Source organism: Bombus fervidus, chromosome 12, assembly GCF_041682495.2.
Source record: "Bombus fervidus isolate BK054 chromosome 12, iyBomFerv1, whole genome shotgun sequence".
Taxonomy (NCBI): Eukaryota; Metazoa; Arthropoda; class Insecta; order Hymenoptera; family Apidae; genus Bombus; species Bombus fervidus.
The window spans coordinates 10,852,427-10,879,230 of NC_091528.1; the positions used below are offsets into that span (position 1 = coordinate 10,852,427).

The 26,804-nt window shown below is 47.1% G+C and overlaps 4 protein-coding genes across 8 annotated transcripts in view; 2 read left to right on the forward strand and 2 right to left on the reverse strand.

The window, feature by feature from the left end:
- The window catches only part of Lar (tyrosine-protein phosphatase Lar), a 281,226-nt gene extending 269,602 nt beyond the window's left edge, over positions 1-11,624 (reverse strand). The window contains exon 1 of one of the 2 annotated variants that reach the window (XM_072013703.1): positions 11,126-11,624. The gene's annotated coding sequence lies outside the window, so the exon portion shown is untranslated. The remainder of the gene's footprint in view (positions 1-11,125) is intronic. The other variant, XM_072013710.1, reaches the window with a different exon arrangement.
- Meng (serine/threonine-protein kinase meng-po) overlaps positions 1-26,804 on the forward strand; it is a 215,426-nt gene that overhangs the window by 67,715 nt on the left and 120,907 nt on the right. The gene's annotated exons all lie outside the window — the stretch shown is intronic.
- The window catches only part of LOC139992672 (cell adhesion molecule 2-like), a 149,794-nt gene that overhangs the window by 56,802 nt on the left and 66,188 nt on the right, over positions 1-26,804 (forward strand). The window lies entirely within an intron of this gene.
- Rh5 (Rhodopsin 5) lies at positions 20,800-23,345 on the reverse strand. The gene is made up of 8 exons (XM_072013766.1): positions 23,100-23,345; positions 22,639-22,830; positions 22,225-22,440; positions 22,006-22,136; positions 21,731-21,903; positions 21,460-21,617; positions 21,252-21,347; positions 20,800-21,168 (listed from the first exon to the last, which is right to left on the reverse strand). Exons 1-8 carry the CDS (start codon positions 23,159-23,161, stop codon positions 21,057-21,059), a joined length of 1,140 nt encoding a protein of 379 aa, XP_071869867.1. The 5' UTR covers positions 23,162-23,345; the 3' UTR covers positions 20,800-21,056.

Consider the following 26,804-nt stretch of genomic DNA (forward strand, 5'->3'; position numbering starts at 1 on the left):
CAGCGGTGACTGGAAAGCCAGGGGATTGCGGCTACGACTCAAAGTGCAAACGTACGGCAGAGAAGGCTGCCGTACGACGTAGATACGACGGAACTCCTGCTAGAACCGGGGAATATTAATCGCAGCCACTGTCGGTATCCTCTGCTACAGCCAAGCCTCGTACCTCCTCCGCGTTCTCCTTTGCTCCGGCGGCGTTTCGCCACCCCGTCTCCCTTCGTCTCTCGCGGCAACGACTTCTCTTCTCGACCTCTTCTCGCTCCTCTTACCGCCTCCCCGCCGAGGCTTCTCTCTTGCCCTCTCAGGACCCTTTTCCGTGTACCACATCAAGCCGAGAGACGGCTACTAATGAGGCCAAAAACATCGGAGCCCGAAGTTACGACCGTCCCAAAAACGTTACCGGCGTGATTTAGAGGATGGTAATGGAGCGGACCTTACCCTCGACGAGTGGAACGCCGCTGCTGCTTCTGCGAATCTTCGTTCGGGCCTGCACGCGTTATCCCGCAACCCATTCCACCACGGGGAACGACGGAGCAAGATTTTGAGTAACGCGTAACACCGGTGTTTCGCACGGTCCAAGGACGATTTGCACGCGTTGCAAAGAATTGCCAGGAATTGGCGCTGTTCGCTGCTCTTGCTCGCCACTTGCGTCCGGAATGTACATTCTCACCGAGCTTCCGTTTATCGCGTTTCACTCTAATTGCGATCGCGTTATCTTCCAGTAGAATGCACGGGGCTGATTCTTCTTGGCTACCTGCCAGTGCTTTGCCGTTACGCTTGCCATTTTTATTAAATAATATCGCCGCTAAAGACAGAGACGGGGAGAAATAATTGGAAGGACGGCGATTTCGTTTCGCGGCTATTAACGGTCGTTGCCCTTGGCCGTTATGCTCTTTCGATATGATCGTCGGTTTGTGGCACAGAGGGAGAAACAGCGGTTTCACCTGATAAGAAAGCCGCATGTCACTGGGCGCGCGGTGGGAAGCGCGATAGCAACGCATTGCCCCAAAGGAAATTTGCGCAACCATTACTTATATCATACCCTAGTCAGCTGCAGATGCAAAACATTTTTCTCTGCGCCTTGCGAGTGACTATGATGCAGTATAATAATATTCCAGCAGTTTTTCCCTAAGATGCGCCATTCCTTGTCGCGGTGGCTCGTCTCGTATCACGACGCGCAACTTGCTCGTTAAATTTATAATATAATTAAGGCTGCCTCTTGCCTGCGCTCTTGCACGAGCCAATCGGCGCTCCATTAATTTGTCGTTTTTTTGCCGGCTGTTTGTTCGAATCTCCATCGAAAACGATTTTTCGCGTTGCATCTGAAACGTTGTTTCGTATCGCGGCCGAGTATCCCGATGAACAGAGAAAGAGTAGGAATGGAAACGCTGTTGGAAAATAGCGTTAACTGTACACACACGGCACTCGACTGGACTCTGTTCGCGGACCGGACAGAGGAGCAGAGAGAGAAACGGCGACAGAGAAAAGATGAGAGAGGACGAGAGAGGACGAGAGAGGCGAAAACGAGAATCATCGGTACAATGTTGCAGGATTTCAACAGCGGCGTTCTCGGTGACATTTGGTACGCGTGGCAAACGTGTTCGTTCGCACCGTCGAACTCGTTGGCCAGACTTAACGTATTATAGCGCGAGTGGAGCGGTCGGTATTATACGGTGCATTGCGATTTAACGCCGTATAATCGCTCGAATTAATCGGGGCTAGCTCGAAACTTTCGCGATATCTCTGCGTCATCGAGAGTCCGGTCGGTGCGCAACGTTCGAAACCAATATCTGCCGCGAGCGAGTTTTTGTTTCGATTAAAGAGAAGGACGGAGGTGGGCGAACCGGCAGAATTTCCAACGATTCGTGCAACCCGAACTCCGCAGAGCTTGTATAGAACGCGTAAATTTGGTATAATGACCGAGGAGCACAACTCGCTCCCCAGTGATTTACGAAGTCACTTTAGGCGACCGAGTAAAACATCGTGGACCGCAATAGCTACGGTCGTTATCCCGTAAAATCAACCTCTCCCGTGACAATAGAAATAGTTTTTTACGCGCATGTAGTTCGATCAACGATGCGGTATACGTCTGCATGCCCTCGCAGCATTCCCGTTCATCTTAATACTTACCGTCCTTGCCAATTTATCATCGCGATAAGATCGAATCTCGACGAAACGAATCTTTCCCCCACGAATTTCTAACTCCCAACTAATATTTTTCGAGTTACAAATTGCCAGATACCGGTATTAACCTCGCCATAACACCCACGAATATCCTCGCGTAACATATCCGCGAGTTTGGCAATAAAACAACAGATATGTTTCAAGCGAATTCTACGAACTGCGAACTATCTGATTATCCTGTTCGAGAATTTATCACGTTGAATATTTTCAAACAGTTTCGCGTGGCTGCATCGCGCTGAATCGTCTTTACGGATCATCGAATCGACCAATCTCTCCGGAGATTCGGCGAGTTCTTTTCTCCTATGGAAGATTTTCACGAAACTTCATACAGTTGTTGCACTCGTCTTCGTTGAAATTCTGAGAAACGACGTTGACTAATCCAATCATCGTTCAGTTGCTGCGAGCCTTGCCACGAAAGCGGGCGAAGCAGCGCTCGAGCGTTTCCTACGGCTGGATAAGCGTTCTCTCGAGTGCCAATGGAAGCGGCACTCTCGAAAAAATATTCTTTCTCGTCGGAGCACTCTAGAGATTTACGAGGAGATTCGAACTCGGAGCCGACATGTTTTCGCCGAAACTTGACCGACGATTCCATTTTATCATCATCTTTCCTCCCCTTTACCTCTTTCGCGCAACCCTTTACCACGATTTTCTACGTTCGCGTTCTTACGGCTAGTGATTGATCGTCACTGGCCGATCGTTCGGGCCCGAAGAGATTTGCACGCGTGTACCAACTAACGTTCCTCCACTAACCATCCGAATTGACGGAAATAACGAATACACCGATAATTCTACGTCGAATTCGCTGCCACGTTTCGCTTACGTTTCCAAACGATAACATTGAATCTCACACACTGTTAGATCGTGCAACAACTGTAATAAATTTCTCGCGCGTTTCTTCGAAAGATGGTCACAAATACTTTGTCGAGAAGGAGATAAATGGAATCGCAGAGTCGTACTTAAATCCGAATTCCTTCCGAGTGATAACTTTATTCGAAGGATTATGGCTGCTGAGTATTGACAGAGCGGAGAGGGGTTTCCCCTCTACCTGGTTCGGAACGAAGCCTTAAAACCGCGAGAACTCGGTTCGCTATCAGTCAAGTGCAAGTGGCTTTCGGAGTATACAGCAGCGTAATCTCGGAATCGTATCGGTTTCAGGAATCCAGCAGGAGATACCGCAAAACCGTGGTTCTCCGAAATCGTTCGATGTTCGACTCCGGAAACTCGAATTGTTTCAACTTGGCATCAAACTACGTTGGTCGCGCACCTTGTGGCATAGAGCGACGTTGTACGATGCACGGGTTTTATTCGTCGGAACGATTCGTCGTTGCTGGCGAGTGCGTTAAAAAGCGCATCTTTCGGAATAAAAGAATCGACGAACACGGATGACTAGTTGGAAAAAGGAAGGTGCAAAAGTAGGCCGCGAGCCGTTCATTCGGCCAGACGACGAGGCGAAAAGCAGAGAAGACGTTGTACGGTCGACGAGTCGAAAACCATCGACACACCGGAACGGTAGCGGTGCATGCAGCGGTACAATGGATTCATCTTGCACCGTCAACCTTTCCCCTTTGTTCTGGCTGCTTGTTGTCATTCGAAAAGCGATAGCTTCTGTCGCGAATAGGCGCGAGTGCCAGCGAACGAAACGGTGGGAAAGTAGGAGACGCGCGGCGAGCAGCGCCGCACAGCCGCTTCCGAAGGGGTAGCTTCGTTGCTGTTCGTGGACCGTACGGAGAACGAGTTCGCTAGTGGGGCTGATTCGCCGAGGGAAAAGACCGACAGCGGCGGGGAGTTGGGCTTTGGAGTGCAGTTCGATCCTCCGGTTGAGGTTTTGTTCCACCATTGTGATGACTCGAACAATAGTGGCCTGACTGGTGCATCGTACGCGAAGGACCGCAAAGGAGGGTCGAGAGTCTCTGTCGGTCTTTCCACCGTCCCTACTCTCCTTCCTCGCGCACCCTTTCTTTTCCGTTTCACTGTCTTTGCCCCATCCGTCTACCTATCCGTCTATATTTATTCGTCCATCCGTACGGGTCCTTCTGCTTCTTGCTTCGCTCTCGCGTCCCTTGCACTCGATCTCGCGTACACTCTATCACCCTACTTCGCGGCAACCACTTTCTCCTCGCTCGTTTCCGTTCTTTGCTTACACGGTTCTTTGTCTCGATCTATGCTCCGAACAAACCTCTAGCGTCGTACACGCGAAAGCTTATGTGACGTTGCTAACGAACGAGAAAGAAATATTAATCCGCAGATATTTGCTTTTAGAGGAACAAAGGAGCCATTTTTTCCCCAGTTTACGTATTCTTTTCTCTGTCTAGCGAACGGCAGAGGTAGGTGGTTATTTCCTCTCGCGTTTAGCAACGAAACGCGCGACATGTTTGTTTCGGCTTACGTGCTCGCAGCGCGATTTAAGAGAAAACGACGTACAAGGGCGAGGACTCGCGTGCCTCTGTACACCGTGTTTCCAGCTATTACATATTCATACGTGGACACTAACGTCGTAGGAGTTCCTAGCGGAGAACCAGTTTGTAGGTTTCCCATGTTTACTAACACCCACGTTTATTGAACGACGATGTTCATGTACCTTGAAATCGACTCGAACGAACAAGGGCCAGGTCGGAATTTCATTTGGAAAAACTGATCGATGTTCCCCGGTTGGAAATAAAAGTGAAAGATAGCAGGATAAAATAAACGAAGCTAAATGAGTACCTGCCACGAAGGGAGAAACGATATAATTAGGCATAAAGGGTAGCAGAAATTCAGCAGTTTGAGAAGAGTATCGTTCAAATATTTACTATTTACGACGACTGCTTAAACATCTTTCTCCATAAATTCTACCGTGCCGCAAACTTAGTTCTACCAACGTTCCTCATAGCGGAAACGTGGAAATCGAATATCGAGGAAAGACGGACGAACTCGCCCTATAAAATGACTTTCGTACTTGATTTTACACCGCTCTAATTATTCGGCATGAAAGTTGATACTCGTAAAAGTGGATTACGCGATATTGTCGAGGGTGATAGATATTACTCGTAATTATTAGCTCTTCGTTCGTTAGTTTGAGTTATTACTCGCAACGAGAATTACCGATCCATCGTCGTTAATTCGCACGCTTCGATAAGATTCGCGAATTCGTCGAACGAATTCGGATATAAACGACGCCGGTGTATACTGCTCAAAAGTTCGATCGTTGAAAGCGTCGAGGCTGTTTTCACGATACATCGGTTTCGATTTCGAGTCGATCCATGGTCAGAGCTCGATGAAACATCGAGAATCCGCATCGGAGCAAAGGCGGTGCTGGTGGCGAACATGACGAAAATAAAATCACGAACGGGGTCGAAATTGTCACGCTCTTAATGATTTTCTAGCTGCTACTAGATTAACGCAAAACTGGAATTTCCACCGAACGATCGAAGCGACGAGTTGCGCGGTTTTGATAAAATTGTGGAAAGAAAAAGTTTGTGTATCGTGATATTGCTGTAAACGGTGGCATCGGATCGACCGGGGAAGAAAAGAGTAGCGATCAGAAGTTTTCGTGGCGGAGAAGAGAGCGTTCTCGAAAGCCGAAGAAACGAGACTCGAGACTGTGCAAAGCCTGCAGGCTGTTCGCGTATCCCCGGAGAGAGAATCCGACCGACTCGTACTCGACCAGCCACCAGCTGCACGGTGAAAAATTCACCGAGCGTTAAAGCGGGGAAGGTCGAAGAGTAAAGAGCAAAGAGCAAAGGAGAACCGGAAGAGGACCGAGTTTCGTGCCGATCCGTGAGGGCAGGACGGAAAATGAGGGAAGCGCGAAATGCACAGGTAAAGGAGATTTCACGGTATCGGTGCGTCTGCCGAAAGGAAAACGAAAGCAAGAAACGACGCTCGTCACCGGTAGAGCGTGTACCGTTCGTGAATCTACTCAAAGGACCGAGTTCACCCAGCACGAGAACGAACGAACGAACGAACGATCGATTGATTTCACGTTTGAAGAAGATAAGGAATCAGCTTCGCTCGAACGAATCGATCGTCGATTACTTCGTTATCGATATGAATAACGCGATAAATGTACGCGCACCTGTACGAGAGAATTCTGTCTCGTGATAAAACGAATCGTATTTGGAAAATTTCCGTAACATCGTTTGGCTACGATGGACTACCGTGATCGAAACGACGTAAAACACGGAGCGAAACGAGCCACGCAACAAGCGGTACAGCGATTACAGGAGAATTACAAAAGTTTAACGGGAAACATTGATAATAAAATTAATGCAGCAAAACCAGGCTTGTTCGCTCGAATATCGTCCCGTGTTCACCGATATCGAGCGACCTGGCCGACACGGTTCTCCGTGCGATCACCACCTTTATTGCGACCCCGCTCGCTGCTTGTAGAGTGCAACAATCTACGGTATTAAAAGCAACGAATTAACCAAATTGCCAAACTTTCGTTCTATTCGTACGTTTAATTCGAATGCGTTCAAGCATGATCTTCGTTTGCCTTCGATCGACCAGCGTTCTCAGCAACGAACGAAACTGACTAGCGACGCGCGTGTACGATTCAGACGCCGACGGACAACCTGTCGTAATATAATTATCGTCTTAGAAAAATCTTCTCGTTGGAGTAAAAAGTTGGGCGAGAGGCGAAAAATAGGGAAACGACGGCGAATTATCAAGGCATGCCAGATCCGGGCGCGCAATTATACGAGTGCACTTGCGTTTATGTTACGTAATTAGCGTGAGCCATTTACGAAAGACGGGGCTAGCTCTCGACCCTTGCATATTTATAATTTAAACACGCCCGCGGCGTCGGAATTGCTGCGAAGCTAATATATATCGCGGAAAGATCCGAGCGAGCTAAGTAGGAATTCCTAGGAACCGGAGCAGTAAAGCGATTTCGAGCATCGTCGAACCCGATGTTGGATAGGAGGAATCGCGTAATCGATATTCGGCAGGAAGGATCGATCGATCGGTACTTGAGAGAGGGTTCGGATGCTGGCGGTGTGAGACGCGAACGGCGTGTATCGTCGATCAGAGGACGATGAATAGAGGTTGGCGGCATCCCTGCGTAAGCATTCAGCTAGCCTATGATGAATCGGCCTAATTTCGCGGCCGAAAGGTCACGTAAGCTCGGTAAATCTTGGCCAGTGGCATCGGAGCAGCGTTTCAGAGGAGCGAAACATTTAGCGGCGATGCACGCAAATCCCGCAACGCTGGTGCCATAGCTAGACCGACCAAACCGCTGGATAGTCGGGTCCGTAGGAAGCGATTCCTAAATCATATCAGCGCGCTCGAAACACACGCCACGCATTCCTGAAACTGTTTGCTGTCGCCTACTACCAACGACCAACCTGGTTTCGCGCGCCTAACACACGCGCTCCGACATACGAGTAGTCGTGTGCTTGCTCTCTTGCTTGTCTCTCCCCTTCGTTCGCATGCTCTTCGGTCTACGCTCTCTCTCTCTCTCTCTCTCTCTCTCTCTCGATCTCTCCCTCCGGCGATACAAAACGTTTCCAGCAGTTACCCTCCACGGTCCATCGTGGTTCAACATGAACCAGCGTTGCCCAGCCGTGCCCGAGGAACACACCGACCAAGTCGATCCACTGCCATAATCATCCTCGGCATCTCGTCGATGAGATTAATATCAGCCCCTTGTTACCGTCCTTGCTGTTCGAACGCGCCTCGATGAAATTTCATTTCTCTCGCTTTTGATCCGATCCAACTGTTTGATATCGAACTCGTTATCGCTGAATTCCTTCGGCGTGAAAAAAGCCGAAGAAAGAATACCCGGTGGACAATTATACAACCGATCGAGTGAAGTGGCCGTTCCGAGGAACAGTTTCTCGTATAGTCGAATATGCTCGTTGTTCCCGTAATCATTACGTAGGTTATCGCCAATGAGATTAATGTTGTCGAAAGTTGGGAACATCGAACGCGCGGATATTACGTTAGAACGTATTAAACGAAACCTGAGATGAAACTCGCTCTCGAAATATTTCGTAAATATTCTACGAACCTAATGGAAATTTCTCGCTACTAAAAAATTATGAAAATTATCGATTTAATTAGTTATGGTCTTGCAATAAGCCATGATCGTTAAGAGGAAATTCTTAAGCGATAATCTCGCGTATAATTATCTGTCGCTGATAAAATACTTTGTTACGAGTTAATAAATTGATCCGGAAGAGAATTATTACTTCGTACAACGAATACAGGACGACTATTGATACACGTTAAGTTAAAATCGTTGATCGTCGATAGTTGATCGTACGATATTAATAATTTTCAATTGCACGAAAAAAAAAAAAAAAGAAAAAAACTACTCTTACACGGCTGTAATACAGAAGCTTATTAGCCTAAAGAGAAAATGTGCTTTATATAGAAAGTTTTTACATCCATCGTTGTTAAGTAACTGCACGAAGGAGACCGTATAAGAGAGTATAAGAGACGTCTTAGAGAAGAGATTAGAGTGTCTAGCAATTGCTAATCTAAGGGTCTCAAGTTCTCGCGATTCTCTCGATAGGATTTCTATTGGATTTTTCACTTGGAACGTCAATACCAAAATTATTCAGAGAACTAATCGTGTTAATTCTTTTTCAATAATTGAAATCTCGTTTCCTCTATTTCTCTCTTCTCTATCTTTTCTTTCAACAAATTGAAAAAATACCCTTAAACGAGCCAACTGAACTTTTTCCAATTTGCACTGTTCGGATGAAATATTCCGTCGATGGTTCTAATTTCTTTTAAAATCAGCTCTAGCGAAATCTCTCCTTCTATGTTCCGCGCTTTAACATAAAATTATTTCCCAAGTTTTTCATCAATGTAGGTTAAGTAGCTGCTCTTCAAAGCTTTGTTATCTCAAAAATACCTTAAAATCTCGATTTCGATGTACGATCAATAATACAGCGTTATATAAGCATAACTCTAGCAAGACAGTCAGATCTTCGAGATATAAGAGCTCGAAGAAGCTATTTAGATTGAGAAATTACTGAAAGTTCGATGTGCACGTACAATGGTTTCGTGATATTTAATAATATCCAGAAAGCGTATAAAAAATTTTAAAAAAAGAAAGAAAATGTATTAAAAAAATTAGAAGAGAAGCAAACAACCGAGGGAAGTGATGAACATGAAAGGGATGGAGAGATTGAAAAGTCAAAAAAGTTTGTAGAGCATCCGAAAAAGGTGGTAGATATTTTGCAAAAAGAAAATGCTTCGACAGAGATTTTCGTATCGTTTGATTGATTTGACAAATATATTTCGTCGAATAGCTGTACGAATAAGACACAAAAAATCCAGAACCTTAAGAAATCTTATTAAATCGTCCTTACGTAATCGTCGAATCGTTAGTTCGCTTACTTCCGAACGAGTATATCGTCGAATCGCCAAAATTGCCATTTCCAAATTAGACGGTTCGATCGGTGTTAAAATCGGTTCCACGCTTTGACGTTAAAAAACCAAACGTTTGGAAAATCTCTCAGGAACTGGCCTGAAAGCCACGAAGCTAAATAAGCCGAAGGTAACCGGGGAATATCTCATTCGAAACGATACTCGCACGTCGGGGGAATCGAAGCGTTCGTTGGTAATTAACATCGGCCCTTTACTTATCTCGTGCTGGAACTGAATACCGAATACCGAAAGGTCACAGAAGCTCGTCCTACGTGATCGATCGAAGCGTCGTCGATGACAAGCTTTCGATCCGAAACGTTGAACGAACGTAGAAATCCTACATTCGCAATGATCACCTTTAATCAATATTTGTCATGTGCAGACTACAGGGGAGGAATACCATGTTACATTTTCTGTACTTTGTAGGAAAGCAATTTTAAGATGAAATACCTTGTCGATCGATCTTACGTTACCAAACACCGAAATGATTTTTTTTTTTTTATTTGATTTCGAAGCCAAAAATGTGTATTACAAAATATCGTCGCTTGTCATAATAATAATAACAACAACAAAATATCGAAGGTATTGAAACATTTCTTACTTAGTAATCTCACGTTATTATATGCTTAAAATTGCCGTTCGTGCTGTATACTAATTTCCTACTGAATACATTTATGCGTGCGGTAAATGCCTTGTAACCTCGGATCGCCTCTAGAATTTGCCAATATAATTATGTCAGCTGTGTAAAAAAAATCAACAAAGACGTACTTATCTTCCCTATGATCTTCGTGCGTATCGTAATCGTAAATCCGATTTCCTCTTTGAACGATTAACTTGGATCGCATATGAATATCCTCTCAATTTAAAATTCCATTAAATTTCTCCCGAAAGCGAAAACTATCGGCAATATGTATAGTCCAAACAAGCGATATCTATCGTTTCATGCTGGTTAATTGCCAACCTAGAATCCGTGCAGCGAACGCTTGTTTTCTTCCAGCATGGAAAAACGTTCTAAAGCTACACGCGCCTGTCCTGTTCGATTTGCAAATTTTCATTGAAAGTCGATTATTTCGAAGTCGCGGGGAACGCGAATTGAAAATTCATCCTGTATACTCTGAAGTTTGCGATGAAACGACGTAACGTTGTTAAGAGTTCTTGGACTCGTTAACGAGTTGTAACGATTGTACGCGTGGTCGTACCATTGCGCTCTAAACGAACGTGTAGTTGCTTCGTATTACCGTGTTTATCGACTTCGTTTCTCTTTTACAGTCCTGATCGTGCATCGACGTTCGACAAATTTCATACACGGTACGCTTTTTCCACTATAATCTACCGTACGACGCTGACTCCGCGAACGAACCCTAAGATAACGCGCAAGATATGGGCCGTTTATTCGTCAAATCGATCAACGCCGGAAAACAAAGAGATAGAGAGAATCGATGGAATGACGTGTTGCGCGTAATACTATATTAAAAAAATACTTTGGCAGCAAAATTTCCAAAGTTTGAAAAATCCAGTTACCTTCTTTGACCGCGTATATCTTGCACGGCTCGTACATTAACGCGCAGAATATTTGTTCTCTCACCTGTTTAAGGTAGTCGACGTTCGGGGAGGTTCGGCGTGCTCGAAGGGCAGTGGAAAAATTTACCGCATCTTTGTAACGTGTTCGCCAAAGGTTCACGTGCCGCCACTATCGTCGTCAATATCACTGACACTAATATCACTACCACCAGCACCAACACCACTTTCACCACTATCACTATCACCAGTATAGATATCGCCACTGCCACCGATGTCGCAATTACCAGAAAAACTTGCCTCTAGACGATCGGCGCGAATGCATTTGGAAAACCGTTTTGTCCTTTTCTTCACGCTATATCCCTCGCGTTTCGTCGGCCTTGCGGACGACCTGCTTTGCCAATAGCTAGAAACTAATTGGCATGGAAACTCTTACGAGTCCGCCACATTACGTTCAAATCTGAGAATCACGTCGAAGTGGTAGATGCTCGGTCTCGTTTTTCATCGACAAAATACCCCTTGTCCTGTGGCGAGCACGTTGTCGAATAGTCGTCCGAGCGCGTTCTACCCCTACCGTTACCGGGGTTCGACTAAAGCGAGAACCGAAGCTCGTACATTTGCGATACCCGAGCGCATGCTCTGGCTTTCCTCGCTTATCCTCGTCTGTGTAGGTGCTGCGGCACATAGTTGGCCTGTGTCGCACCTATAAAGGGTGGTCAAGAAAATTCTCGCGGAATCAAAATCCCATCGAAGAAGTGGTTGGGCCATCGAAGGCTCTCCGAGTCCTTTCGCTACTCTAACTAGATTTCGAACGGGGAAACCATGGAAATGTGGAAAACCGTATCGCTTGTCTCCTAACTCTTTGTAAATATCGCCACTTGCATTTTTCCTTCTCGTTTTCTATTTCTCTTTGTACATCCACGTCAGTTTCCTATCGCGGAATAATCGAATCGGTTTTTCCACCACCGGTACACTGCCATTCATATTCTTTTTTTAATCTATTTTTTGTTTCTGTCCCTTTTTTTTTCTCTTTTTAAGAGAACGAGTCAAAGAAACGAGGACAAAAATGGAAAGGAAAAAAGTTGGTCGCGCGTATTTAAATTTCGTCGCGTCGAATAAGCCGGCAGATCGTGTTATTTAGTAGCATCTCGTCGAGCGATATTTTCACGCGCGAATCTCAACGAAAGCGTTTCAAGTATACGCCATATGATCAGAGCGACGACATCATCATCGGGCGGAATCGCGTCCTCAAATACGAGATCCTTGAAAAACACGACGTCTCTTGAAAATATCCTGGAAAATATAACGCGACGCTGATTCGCGTGATCTCGCCGCGCGAATTCACCACTTCAAATACGAGTGCACTTTAGCTAGGTTTATCAGACGATACGCGCGTCCTCTATACGTATTCCTCGACGTACAGTCAGCACGACGTAGAAGAGGAGAGAAAAGTCGTGCCTACTGGAAGGCGTTGCAACCAAAATCAGAACAAATTGTGTCCGTACATTTAATTACGCCCGTTGCAGGACACCCTGCATCCGGTTTCACGAATTTTCAACGCTAACTTTTAACGATTTCTCGCCAACAGCTCGTTAACTTTTATGGTCTCGACCGTGCAACTGCCGAACGTACCGCGTTGGAAAAAACAGTTTCTAATTTTCGCGCGTTCACGCGATTTTATCGCTTCTTTTTCAAGATCGTACAACGCTCGCCCATTTTCCATGATTTTTCTCGTCTTCCTCGTCATCGAGCAGTTACGCGCAACAATTTCTACGGCGAAACTTTCCGCGTCGTTGGTTGCTATCGAATGATTTTCAATAACGTGATTCGAGCGTTAGTCGCAGAAAACCAGATAAACGAAACGAATTCTCGGTTGTAGCCAGCGAGGTAATCACTTTGCGAGTCTATTGTTAGAAATTTCTATTAATCAGAGAGATCACTGCATGGTCGAATCATTCGGTACGTAATTTCTGTTCGATGTTCTCCGTCAGTATAGCGCTGTTCGTGGTAGTCGTCTTACCGGAAGGCAGCCCAGTTTTCTCATTCTTCCATTGATTCTTCTAGGAATAATATTCTTATTCTTTGAAGCAGCGCAACGTTGCGCAGCTTTTCTTAAATAGCCGCGAGTAAGTGATAAATAGCTAGACCGTGAATGTATAATAATCTAAAACCGACTCGAGTGTGTGTCGAATTCGTATCGTAATTAGCGTTAAAACGCTGCAACTTGAAACTTTAAACTCTCTCGCGTCGATCAAAACGTCTGACAGCGGTTAACTACGCGATTTCGATTCGCTAGCTATCGATAGATATTTGCGCGATCTCGTCTGGGTTTTCATCGTTCACGCGTAGCCCAAGTGCTTGCCATGAATCGTTCGAAAGCTGATTGCCTGCTACGAGTCTCGAAGATGTGTCGTTGCCAACGCGCGTAATATACGTTAGGTAGTCCGAAAAGTTTCTTTCGTTTTATAAGGAAATAATGGATTTCCATTTTGTATCATTTTATCGAATTGCGTACGATCCATTTTGTTCTATCAAAATAAAGATCACAAGAGATTAGGTTTCGTGTTTCTATAAAGATGCGTCGTTGTAAAACACGTGTCTGTAAAGGAAAGACACTTTTCGGACAACCTAATATACGGACGCGAAAGATACGTATCTGGTCGCAGTGTTGTCAGTGAGATCGAAATCCGATTGTTTCAACTTGCTCGTAGCCGAGCACGTTTGGAATGGGAAAAAATTTAAAAAATGTTGAAAATACCGATCGTACGGCGTTGAGAATTCGTCGAAGAATTTCTTTTGCTCTTGGAACGAGCTACATCGGGAAAAATAGTTGAGGTTTCGCAAGATGGTTTTGTTATCACTTCTCGTTAGCGGATGGCATCGACAAAAGGCGAGTGATGTAGAGAACGTGCTTTACAGAGAAAGCTTCGTGCTCGCGAACTAATACTTTTTCTCTTGCAGCAGTCATTATTCAGCTGTAACCTGCTCGGCCTGCGACATTCGTATTTCCGCCTTACTTTCTTTCTATTCTTGTTCTTTTCCATATTAGCAAGCGCGTAGCTTACAGCGGTCGTTTACTTGTTATTACGAATAATGGAATCGATTCGCTGGACGATTTGCGCTTACATCCCACGCTCACTCTTCTTTTTACCTTTTCTCTAGCGATTTTCGGTTTAGCAAGAACCAATGAGAGTATCGACAGCTTTCTTTGTTTTCGCCTTCTTCTCGTTCTCTAGCGATCGATAGCTCTACATTATCCTATTTATCACATTCCGCTTTCCCTTTTTACGAACAATTTACATCGACCGAGTAATACGGTACACTCGCTTCTTCGATTTGATCCACAGATCTTACGAGCGTTCGTAAAAGAACAGTTTAAATTTCATTGTTTTCCGCGATATGTTTAACAGCATGAAGAGCTTTTAATCGAAGCCAAGTGTCGTTAAACGAGGAACGAAGACTTACGACTCGATTTTCGGTAAAAATAAGCGAATTTCCGGTGGAGTGGTAAACTCGATGCAGAAAAGCAGATAAGAAAATGTGAAATAATAATCTGGTATCTGAAAATACGACAGAAGAGAAACGAACTATCGACACGCCATGAACGGAAAAGGTGTGGCGTTACAATATCCTTCGTCTCCCTGTGCAAGGCGAAAGAGGGGAAATTTAATCGGGGAGAAGGTTGATAAAAATTTTAGCAGGCGTGCCTTGCGAACACGTTGATCCGGAACAGATAGATACGAAGAGGTAAAGAGGTAACAAACGACGAATGTTCGTGTCGCTCGAACGAGGCCATCGCGTTAAAAACTGCTCGTTCGCTCGGCGACAACGCGAATCGTACAGATCGAAGAGATGCTGGGAATGTAAACGTGCTATCGCACTTCCAACTTGAGTAATTAACGGCAGTGCGACGTGTTTATAATTAATACGGCTCATTATCGTGACCAAGCTCGAATTTCCTCACATCGAATCGTCAGATGGTCGACCCAATTAACCAGTGCCATTTACAATTGGAGTTGCGCGCCAAACGAATCCCTGTTAATTTTATCGCGCCAATCAGAAATGGGCACGACTCGTGATTACTTCGATAGAGTCAACTCAACGCGAGTTGCGACGCGTTCGAACATGGAACATGCAACGCGGAACATCGAACATCGAACGATTCGACGGGATACTTTGTTGCGAGGCAAAACGAATTTTTGATCGCAGAAAGGAGGAAAATTTCCACCGATAAAGCAGCTTCCAGAGACCTTTGTTCTTCCTTTCTTCTAATCCGGAATGCGGATGTTCGCCATCTTGAAATTCTCGAAACCTTGCGGAAGTTTCGCGAGTTTCGCCAGTAAGTTTGTGTATCGCGGTATTGCAGCTGGCCGAGCTCGCCTAGTTTCCGTCCGATGATCTCTTCCGCCGCTGGTATTTTCCCGCTTTCCACGTAGTCTAAGCTTCCGCTCCGTTATAGAGCTCGACGGGACAACGATCCGAGTAAAGAGCTGCGAAACGGCTGAACGATCGGAAAGAGAAGGCGAAGGTACGCGCGTAGAGAACGATCATCGGAGAAGAAAAGACGAATGTGGAATTACGGTTGAAAGAAAGAAGACAACGGGGGCAAGTATCGACTCGGGGGGAAACGTCTCACCCCTTTTCTGCCTCCTGCGGAGCTCTTCGAAAGACCCTCGAAAGTGGTGGAGAAACGGCGTGGCTAAAAATTTCATTGTTTGTTCGGCCGATTCGTCGACCTTCGTTTGGCATAGGTTTCGCGCAGAAGACATGTTAATACGGTCTAGCAGTTAAATCGTAAGAGGCGCGTACATCTATTCGACTGTGGAATAGCGCGTCATTAACGCGTTTCACGCGGGTTCACCATCCGTAAATGTAAAATCGGAAATTTTAAACACAACTTTTAAAAACGTGGCTCGCGAGAGGCCTGAAACGCTTGGTTTTCCCGTTGAGCAAGTTTTCTTATTCCAGGCCACGAACAGTTTCGCGTCGATCGTAGCCAGTCGCAATTATGATCGAGCAAGTCGTGAAGCGAATAATCAAGTTTTCATTTTTCTCGCGCGACTGCCGTGTCAACTACCGAGAGGAATTCTTGAATCGTTCGCAGGGACGAGAAAAGGAATGCTGTAGCAGCGTTCTGCAGCGGATAAGAGAAAAGGAGAATCAAGGAAAGAGGAAATTCGTTTAACGACCGTGCCAGCGAGCTGATACACCAACGACACGGAATACATCAGCAACGAGATGCAAATTACAGACTTACGGAAGTATTGTTACGGACGTGCGACAGCATGCGCTGCAAATAATAAAGCGCTGCAAACTATGCCCTATTTGGTTGGTAGCGATGTACATACAACGATCGAGCCGGAGATGCGATGTTTCTTCGAAATCGCGTTAAGTCGTGGTTCCGCGAAACCGAGCAAAGCGATCAAAGCGAGAAACGTCAAAGTTGAGAAGAAGGAAACGTTTAGCGAGTACATAGGTGGCGAACGATAGCAGAAGCGGGAAACAGGCTGTTCATCCTTCCGTCGAACGCGTTCGTTCGCGCGAGTCTAAGAATGTCAAGTAAATGCGATTCTCGCGGTCGAGAATCGCCGAGAAATTGAGAAAGCGAAGAAAAGCGAGCAAATCTCGACGTTGGCTACTTCCGAGCGGTTTAGCGCGTTTCGGAAACTACGCGGCATAGACGGGACGTGGCACGACCTTCTCTCGCGGCAACCCCATCCACCGTTCTCTCGCCCCCTCGACTCCAGCTGGTCCCTATGGCAACGCACTTAAGCTCGCTTTAGTATTTCGGTCCGTAGGAGAGGGTTCACAGGTTCCCCCATGCTGGTCTCTCTCAGCTGACTCCTCTTCCAACCTTTCCTCCGGCCAATCCCTCGACGACGCGACGGCCAACTATTGTCCACGTTGCATCACACTGGGCCAACTTGCTCTTTCCACTTTAATCAGTCTCTCCTTCTCTTCTCCGTCCTTCCGATTTAACTCGTTCACCTGTTTTCCCTTTGCTCTTCTCTCTTCCACCTTCTCGGCGTGCAGTTTTGTCTCGAAATCCCTGGCCTCCCGTTTCGAAAGGATTTAACCCGAGCATCTCTAATCGCTGCGAAACGCCAGCCTCTCTCATCGACTTCGTTGCTAAAGCTGCACCTTCGTTTTATCTTCTGCCGTACTACGCGGTACTTGTTCTCGCGTCCAATATTCCACGTATCCGTAAATACCCGCGTCTCCGGATATACTTTTACACCAGTCCACGCCTAACTAAGCCCGTCCTCGCTCGTCTACGCTCGTCTACGCCCGTCGAGGACATACTTTCGTAATGCTCTTAACAGCTTTGAAATTAGTTTCGCCGTTTTCTTTCCTCCCTCGAACTTCTCTCTCGCGTAATTCCCTGCTATCAGACGTTCCCCGCCTCCCGGTACGCTCTTCTCCTTCGTCTTCGCGTCTTTCGTTCCGTCCTGACGCACGGCGAATTTAACTAAATAGCGTCTTGAATCGGTTGATTAACAGGAACGAGCAGGGAAACGCGTAACGTTGCGATACACTGGCGCACGAACTGCACAGTTACTAAGGAGCACGTGTTTCTCGTTCACCGCAAACATCTGCTCGAATCCAACGATATCGATAAAGCGTATCAGAGATTTGTGGCGCGAGAGATAAATCGTTGCGCCGCGCCGATAAGTTCGTCGAAGATGGAGTTCGCGGGGTAAGCAAATTCTATTCGAACGGAAGTTTTACAGCCGAATTCTGTCTGACGTTTCGAATGAAATACGCGATCGAATAGGAACGCCAAGTTGCGATTTGCTCTGCCATCTCGGGCCATGACGAGCCGATCTTGCTCGTCGCTTCGACGAACCACGGTCGTGGCAACGCATCGTCCCCCAAACGACTTCGTCTTTCCCTTTGCCGGCTCGTCCGATGGTCCTCGAAAAGCCCTGATCGCGACTTCACCATGCGACTTTGGTGGTAGAAAATCAATACGCGATAACAAGGTGGCGAAACGCCGCCGATAAGGATGATATTTATTGCCCGCGTTAATATACATCTCGTGCTACGAACGAAAAGACTGTACAGTCTACCTTAATGAGCACTGTGGAGTTTATTACCCTGCGCTTAACGGGGATTAAGACAGCTTTAAAAAGGACGGCCCCGTAAAGCGAGGCACCTAAACGCTATAAAACATTGTCTGCGCTATCTTAATGCTAGACGCGTGTAACAACATGAGCGACTCGAAAACGGATTCTCGTTTATTCGATCGTTCGACGCGTTTCCTGCATTTTGCCATTTTGCCATTTCGCCATTTTGCGCGTGAACCGTACGACACGACGCGAAAACCGCTGAAGGAAAGAAACGTGATCGGTGGTTACTCGAATGAAATGGAGCTAGCTTAAATAAAAGAAAGGAAACCATCCAAAGTAACCCTCGAATACGATGGAACGCGTACCTATTTGCAGGCAATATTTTGATACTGGACGTCCCCTCGATGCGAAAATGGAGGACTGGGCCAGCCACCTCAGAACGAGATGCCACGACAATAAATATGCCCAGCGTCGGCAGCCATAAATCCCGCGTAATTGAATTTTCAACATCCATAACTGGTCGTCGCCGGTACGACCTGAGGAAATAGGATGGGATGTATCTTAAACCGAGTGGGATCGTTCCTTTTTACTCTCGGAACGGCGCAATCCCTTCCAAGACCTCTTCGATTAAAACGCCTCTTTATTTCTCCCCTTCTTCTTTTTCTGGTTTCCTCGATTCCTCGATGTTCGCCGACTGGAACAATTTTTAATTCGCTCCCCAAACCGATTCCTCGCTTTCCATGCTTCCACGCTCGCTGTCGCTCGCTCTTACCCCACTTGCGTTTTATCCGTCTTCGTTACTCGGCCCCTTTTACCACCCGTCTTTTTTTCTTCGATCCTCGGAAAACGAAGGGTTCCTTTGACGGGAACATCTAATCAAGGATTTCTTCGAAACCAGGACTCTCGCCCTGTCAAACTGTACTCGCTTCCTTTCTTCCTTCTCTCTTTCTTCCCGCCTTACCAACACTGTCTCTCCCTTTCTCTTCTCTGTTCTCAGCGCCTTTCTCCAGCCCTTGGTCGTTCCTTTCTCGGCTTATCCATAGCGGGACGAGAACCATGGAAAACTTTGATTGCGCGAGAGTCGCGTGCGCGAAACGGACTGCCGGGGGAAAACGGTTCTTCGACGGCGGCAAATACGATAGAATTTCGGTTGATTGGAAATTCTATCGATGCAAGAGTCGCGTGTACACTGTACCAGACGAATCAGCAAAGTTACCGCGTAAATTCGATTCGGAATAAAAATCGTAGGATAGAGGGAAAGGGAGAAAGAAAGTAAGTCAGCTTCGTCTCCACTGCTTTTCGATATCGGAGAAGTGTTTTCGTCTGATCGGCCGAGTCGGTCGCGATCGCGTTTAACGCGCTGTATGCACAGAATCCGCGAATTCGTTGATCCGTGAGGCAAGCGTTGCTAACGCGAGAGATCGTGGGGAGCCATGACGTTAGAGATTACGATAAGCCCTCCCAGCGGCGAGAAACAAATGACGTACTAACTGCATATTAACTGAACTGCCGGGCTATCCGTTGACTCCGCCTACTGTCCGGGGAGCCACGCGAGTGTACTATCTACACGTACCTACTACACGATCCACCAACTCGTAACGTTGCAGCCATCGGGACTAAACTTTCACCGTTCCGTCCCACGTCCACGTAATCGTCTTTAGCCTTTCTCGATGAACCGAAATCTTTCTACCATAAAAACTATCATTCGTTACTTCATCGATATCCTCTTACGCTTCTCATTATACGCTGTCGTTCGCAAGTATCCGGAAACTTTGATCGATTTCCAGCAATGCCGCTCTACTACCATCGAATCGAACGTATACGCGATATGTAAACGAGCGACGAATCGATAATTAGAAGTTACCAGCCTTTTATGGAATTACCGTAAATTGAAATTACGCGTTAAGAGACGTGGCAATAATATGCTTTCGGTTCGTATGGTCGGTTTACGTTTCTCTTGAAAAAAATGCGCCGTATTAAAATGTCTTGTCTCGTTTTACCAAAGAAACGCTATACCTCGCGTAGCGTTATATCTGCGAATCTGTGTAACGAAATAGTTTCTTTCTAGACGCGCCTCGCGTAAAAATATCATCGCTTTCTGCGAATCTTAGGAAGAAAAGTTGCAGGAGTGTTAAGGGGATCGGGATAACGAGAATGTAACAAGACCCTCTCAATTTTCCGTAAAAAGCGCTAAAAGGCAGAAACTACGCTTTTCTTTCCTCCCTTCTGCGCGCCGAATGAGAGAAAAAGAAGCTTACGTGTCACGAGAGGCTCGTTATCAAAGGGAAATTCATCGCGCACACTTTTTTCGACAAGTAGTGCGTTGAGAATTTCGGAACAACGAGTTAATTACATTCCGAAAATTTTCAACGCGGTTTATTTCGTCTAGACGAAAGGCTAGCCGTTTTCTTCGCCAAAGGAGATCTCGCCAAACTGTTTGTTACTCGCATTAAGATTCCGATAAGCGTAATCGACTTCGATGGCTTTGAATTCAAGTCGATAGACCCGCGCAAGTTACCGCGCAAGGTGCAGCGCATGTTACAGCGCGCAACCTCTCGTACGCATTCACGAGGAAAGCTCGACCAACGATGAAACGGTATAGACGTTTCAATATGACGTTTAATCGACGTAAATCTAACGCGGATCGAAAGGAAAATTTCAATGAAACGGCTTGCCGTGGAATTTACTTTAATAATGCTTTAATAATAGTGGTAAGATCGTTGATATCGGTGTACGTATCGCTACGACGGTATAATATTTTACAATTTTACAATTTCACGTAATTACGTGGAATCTGAGATTCTACGTATTTGTACGGAGATCGAGATCACGCTAGTGGTGGTTTTCTTTTTAGCGCGTCTCGATCTTGTACTCGAAAACCGATCGTGCCCATAAGCGCGTCAATGTAGACAGTTCGAGACCCTCGATTTATGCATCGTCCGATTTAATCTTCTCGGTCTGGACAGACGCGGAGTCGTGAGTTGTTTCCGGCTCGTGAACGCCCATCCATTTGCAACGCTTTTGCAATTCTTGTCGGTATCTGCGCAGAGATGGAGAGCGATAATCGTTTCGTTTGTATTCACGTCCACGATATCGTGGAGAGTATCACGAGTGATTAGTTACCTCGGATGATTGATCGCATAAATCCACGGGTCGATACAAGATACCGTTTTGGCAAACAAAGCGGGTAACATCGTAGACATAGGCGTTAAAAGCTCGCTACAAAGACGATTAGATTTGTCATCGTAACTACCTCGTAGAAAAAAGAGAGAAAAAAAAGAAAAAAAAAGAAAAGAATGTGGAAAAGTTTGCGTAGAAACGTAGAGATTACCGATTGCCAAATGCTCCTATCATAGCCACGGTTGCATACGGTGTCCAAGCTAAAAGGAAGAGGAAAAATATCGTAAATGCCACTTTGGCGATTCTCAGTTCCACGCTCCTTTCCTTGTCCTGATTCGAGACTAATGACTTTACGTTCATCTTCTTTGCCTATGGAGCAGAAACGAAGAAAGTCCGTTAGAGCTGGATCGTTGGAGACGATATTTAAAAAAAAGGAGAGAAAAAAAGGAGAAGAAGGAGAAAAGAAATTTGTAGACACCTACCTGTTCTCGTAACATTTTCTCGTGATTGCGAATAGATTGGAGCAACTGAGAGTAGAAGTATACGATAAAGGTTAGAGGGATGACGTAAGACCAGGTGAAGATACTCAAGACGAAGACCTTGGTGTCTTGATCCTCCGTGAGAAAATCGAACGAACAAGTGGTGAGCAATCCCTCTGGAATAATTCGATTGAAATAACACGAGCGAGAGGGATGGGGGAGAGGAGGAAAAAAGAAAAAAGGAACGAGGGGAAGTTAAATTTCCGTGAATTTGTTACCGGTAGTGTATCGACCCCAGATTTTTAGTAGCGGTAAAACAGAGAACGGTGTCACCCAGAACCACGTGAAGGCGATGATTATCGCGGCTTGTTTCGAGTTGAGCCGTCCATCGATCGGGCAGGAAATGGTTCTGCGGAAAGAAGCGAAGCGCGTTTAGTATCTTCGGCAGAGTTTATGTCGATCGTAACCAGATCGTAATCGAACGGAATAATCGTAACCTGTATCGATCAAAGGCAATGGCAGCGTTCGTAATGGATTGTCCCATGCCAGAGATGGAACCAAACATCGCGTAGACGTCGCATCCGATTTCCCAGCCGATCATACGTTCCATAAAACTGCTTATCACGAACATCGGCATTTCGAAGGACATTATTATGTCGAATATCGCCAGGCTGACTATAAACATGTTGGAAGCCGTCCTCAGAGGTTTCGATCTGCAAACACACAGGCCGAACTCGAGTATCCGCGGTTCGATCGGTACGACGCCACATTCTGACGACGTATGACGGTAGTCGGTATAGGGCAAGGTATAGTTTGGAGAAACGGCGAACGATCGATCCGCAGGCGGACGAGCATTCCGCCGTTTCTCGAGGGAGGGCACCACCAACCCTTCGAAGTAACGTCAAACTTACGTGCTAAATATCCATACGACGCAACAATTTCCTACGAGAGACATTACGAGCAGCATCGAATAGATGAGCGCGAATCCAATGTGCCAATATTTTCCCGGTGCTATGAACCCTCTCCAATGGGGATGCACGAGATCCGAATGCTCCGGCGGTACGTTCCATCCCAGGAATCTTTCTCGCATCGACGGAACATACCTGGATGACGAACAAATGCGAACGATAGTTAATCGTCGTACGTTTTCGTAAAGATTGCTTGGAAAGACGGATGATATTAATTGACGCGCGATCGAAGAGATCGTAAATATCCTCCTGCGTCGTAGCTCTTTGTCTCGAAGGATCGTTGTTCGATCACGAGTACTCGAGTCGGTAAACTTTTCTCATTTATGGAACAAAGTACTACGTAGTCGCGTATTTTTCGATCGTCTCGCAAGGATTTAGAAGGTCGAGGAATTACGTGTACACACCCAGTATCTTCGCCGATGAAAGCCAATGGACCGTTAACGACAGTCTCATTATGCGATAACATCCCGGCACGACTCGCACAGCTCGACGCTCGATACACGGGACTCGTTTAACGACGTTTTCGCAACGGACACAGATCGCGATGACTCGATGATCGCAAGCGGAACGGACAGACGAATATTATCTTCTTCTCCGATTGGATCGATCGTTGAACGCGGAAGCTCTGTGTGTGTGTGTGTGTGTGTGTGTGTGTGTGGATACGAAAAAGAATATCGGGAAAGAATAAAAAGCGGTGATAACCCGCGTTGAGAAAGGAACAAGGTGTAATGCACACGGCTTGAAGTGAGACGCGGCAGAGAGGCTGTGAATACGTCCCGCAACTCACTTGACTCGGTTGATCGCGATCCGTTCCTTTTATACGCGCGACGAATCGCGATCAGGAATGGCGTGCCGCTTGAGAGTTTAATTCGATTTGCGATTTACGAATACGAGAAACCTTTTGTTCGGCTGAGTCTAGGCGGTCACGCGAACCGATCTTCATGGTCTCTATCCTTCGTGACGCGATGCCCTTTCGCGACGATTCTTAATCTCCGATCAAGGCGACGTTTCGGAAACGGAGCCAGACGATCGGAGTAACGCGTAATAGAGTGTTGTCGCATCGACGAACAACTCGCGGATCGTCGAGTCGGTGTTGGCGTCGGAAAAATTCGCAGGCAGTCGAGAGACTCGTCAGAGGGAAATTACGAGGGTGCAGGTTCGGCCGGGAATCGATTGGATGCGCGCTGTCAATCTCGTAATCGAGGGTTCGTTTTGTTATCGGTTTAACCAAATAACGCTCTCAAACCGATCGAAAATTCGGAGAAATTGCGACGCACGTCGGTCAGCGTCCTGAAATTTCACGCTGGTTGAGCGTCGAACGGTTGCGTCGTGTTGCGTCGCCTGGTCTCCTCGCGTTCAACCCGCTAACCCCGTACTCCGTCCTCCGTCCTCTGTATTCGGACGCGACGTCCGTTGTACCACCCTCCGGCCATCCGCCGACCCACCCATCGGCCGCCGCAAACCATTTTTACACGCGGTCACCATTTGGCGCCGTGTGAAATTCATCTCGGCAAGTGCAGCCGGTATATCGCGAACTCGGGTTTCGAAGCTACCGCGACCACAGCCTTCGCGCATTCACCGGATTAAATCATAAAATTGTCCCGGAACGGAGCCGGAGTTCCACTGATTTACGAGAATGGTTGCCGCTGGTCCGTTGGCGCGTACACTCCACGCCGGCCTCGGTATCCGTTGCGTTTCCAGCCGCTGGCCAGTTTGTCGGCTGTTTGGTACGTTACCTCCGGTACGTACCAGCCGAGGACAGTCGGGTGGCCGATATAAGCGCGCGTCCGCGCGAAAGAACACAGCCGCCCTGCGTTTTACACGCAACCTAGAAACAGAAAGAACGATACGATGTGCGGGACGAATAGGGTGACGTGAGAGGATCAGCTAGAATGGGAAGGGTGGAACGTGATGTCGCGGTGCAGGAGCACAGAGAGCCGAGCGGACCGGAGAGGAGAGGAGTTTCATTCTGCGTGCAACAGCGAGAGAAAGAGAGAGAGAGAGAGAGAGAGTAGTAGTAGTAGTAGTAGTAGTAGCAGGACGTTTTTCACGATTCAACGGATATATTTACGAGCTTTGTTCGCCCGTGTAATTCCCGCGACTTATAAAGCGTTCCTGCCATTGTCCGCGGTGGAAATCCAGCGGGAAAATTGAATGACAAACAATGGGCCCAACCGAGGCCGATTATGGTAACAATGTGAGTGGAGCGACCGCTGACGCCGGTCCTCGTTCTTCCCTCTTCCTCGACCCGGTACGTCGAGCCGCTCAAACGCGCGTTCCCTTCTTCGTCGGTCTCGTGGCTCGTGGTCCGTGGTCTCGTGGCCGCGTCCGTCATCTCTCATTGATCGCTCTCCTTGTCTCTTCGCCCCTTTGTCTAGCCGTCTATCTCTCTGTATCCGTTGGTCGAACGAACGTTGGTCGCCGTCCTTCGTGCCATCGTACTTTTGATTTTGTGCGCGTGTCCCAGAGTTTTGTCTCGTCGTTCGGTCGCAGGCGTCCACACAGAGAAGAGGAATCGTCGATGGGAGGACAATGCCTCGTCGCTCCGAAGAGACAAATATTTCTAAGCGCGTCGTTTCTCTTTGTTCGCGCCGTGTATCGGAAACAATCTCTCTCGATACAGCCGATTTCGCGAATCTCTGCAACTCGCATGCACACCGTGCACAGCGTTCCGACTTTTCGTCTCGCGCGTTCGTTCTCCGGCCAACGTTCTACCGGTCGAATGTAGCGGAGAGAGGATCGCAGTTGAGTTTTTGGCTAGCGGCCTGTGCCAATCGGGGGCCGTTCCTCGATCGGAAACATGCTTTCTTTCGATATCGCGGCTTCCATTCGTCGAAACCTCGTTGTTTCGCTGTTATCGTCGTTGTTCTCGTCGTCGTTACGTCCACTACACGCGTTAACGTTTTCGCGTGATTTTGACTGTCAAGACGGGAGAAGGTATCTTGAGCGGACCGATAGCGACGAGGCCGGTGGCCCGTTTCGAGCCACGCTCGTTACGCGATATTTTCTCGAGTTCGTCGACGCGTCGCTCCCTTTCCTTCTCGTCGACGTTCCAGCGGAAGGATCGACGGTCGTGAATAAAATTGCCGTGGAAGCTCACCGAGAGCTAGGAATCCCGTCGTCGTTCCGGCTTACTTTTCCCTCGGTATCGGCGCTTTCCCCGCTTCCGCGTTTAGTTTCCATTCCTCCTGTGCCGCATCCCCTCTATCCCCTCGGCTCAAACCTTCGCTACCAACTCGAAATATTCTCGTCGTAAACTGTCGCGATAGTCGAGCCGCGAAGCGGCCCGAACGAAGAACAAAGGAATGCAGATTGGAGAGACGCGGATTAACAAGGATTAACGCTAATTGGGCAGCCGCCGTTGGGTTGTGCTCGTCCTCGTTCTCGTTGTCGCTACGACGCGACAGTCGCGCTCGCTAATGGCAGCGGTCCGCGCGTTTCTCTTCCGCTTCTCGCTCTTTCTGTATTCCTGCATTTCCGCTGCTTTCCACGCGCGTTCGTTCGAGAAAGTTCCATGCACCGAGCGTGCAGATTGACACTCTTTTTCCGATTCAACAGCCATCGTGATTATTCAAATCGCGTCCCACGAGTCGTATCGCTGGCTTTACCAAAACGAGGAGGCACTTCTCCTACCCTCCACCCGACAATTCTCCCCTCGTTACGGCCGAATCAATTCGACATCTTCCTTAATCGTACCTTCTCCCCGAGGGATACGACGGTGTCTCGCGATTTCCGACTCGATCGATGTCCGATCGACGCTTGGCGACGTTTTCCGATCTTCCGTGTAATTCTCGCGCCGATCCGATCGATCCCGAAACTACAACGCGACAGACATCGGCGAATATCAATCCCGTGCTCGTTTTTCCTTAACCTTGGAATCGCTCGATATATCGGCGAGTCGAACGTTAATGGCTGCGATACGTGATCGTTTAGAATCTAACGTTTGCAGCGTCGTCCAACGTTGCGTCACTCGCGCGCGTTCGCGAAACAAAATTGCTCGTTTTCGAGGAATTAAAATTCGATAGCGAACGACGAACAACGACGTTTATTCGCTTCTCCGTCTTCCTCTGTGTACTTCTTTCGGCTCTTGCTTTTCTTATCACTTTCCG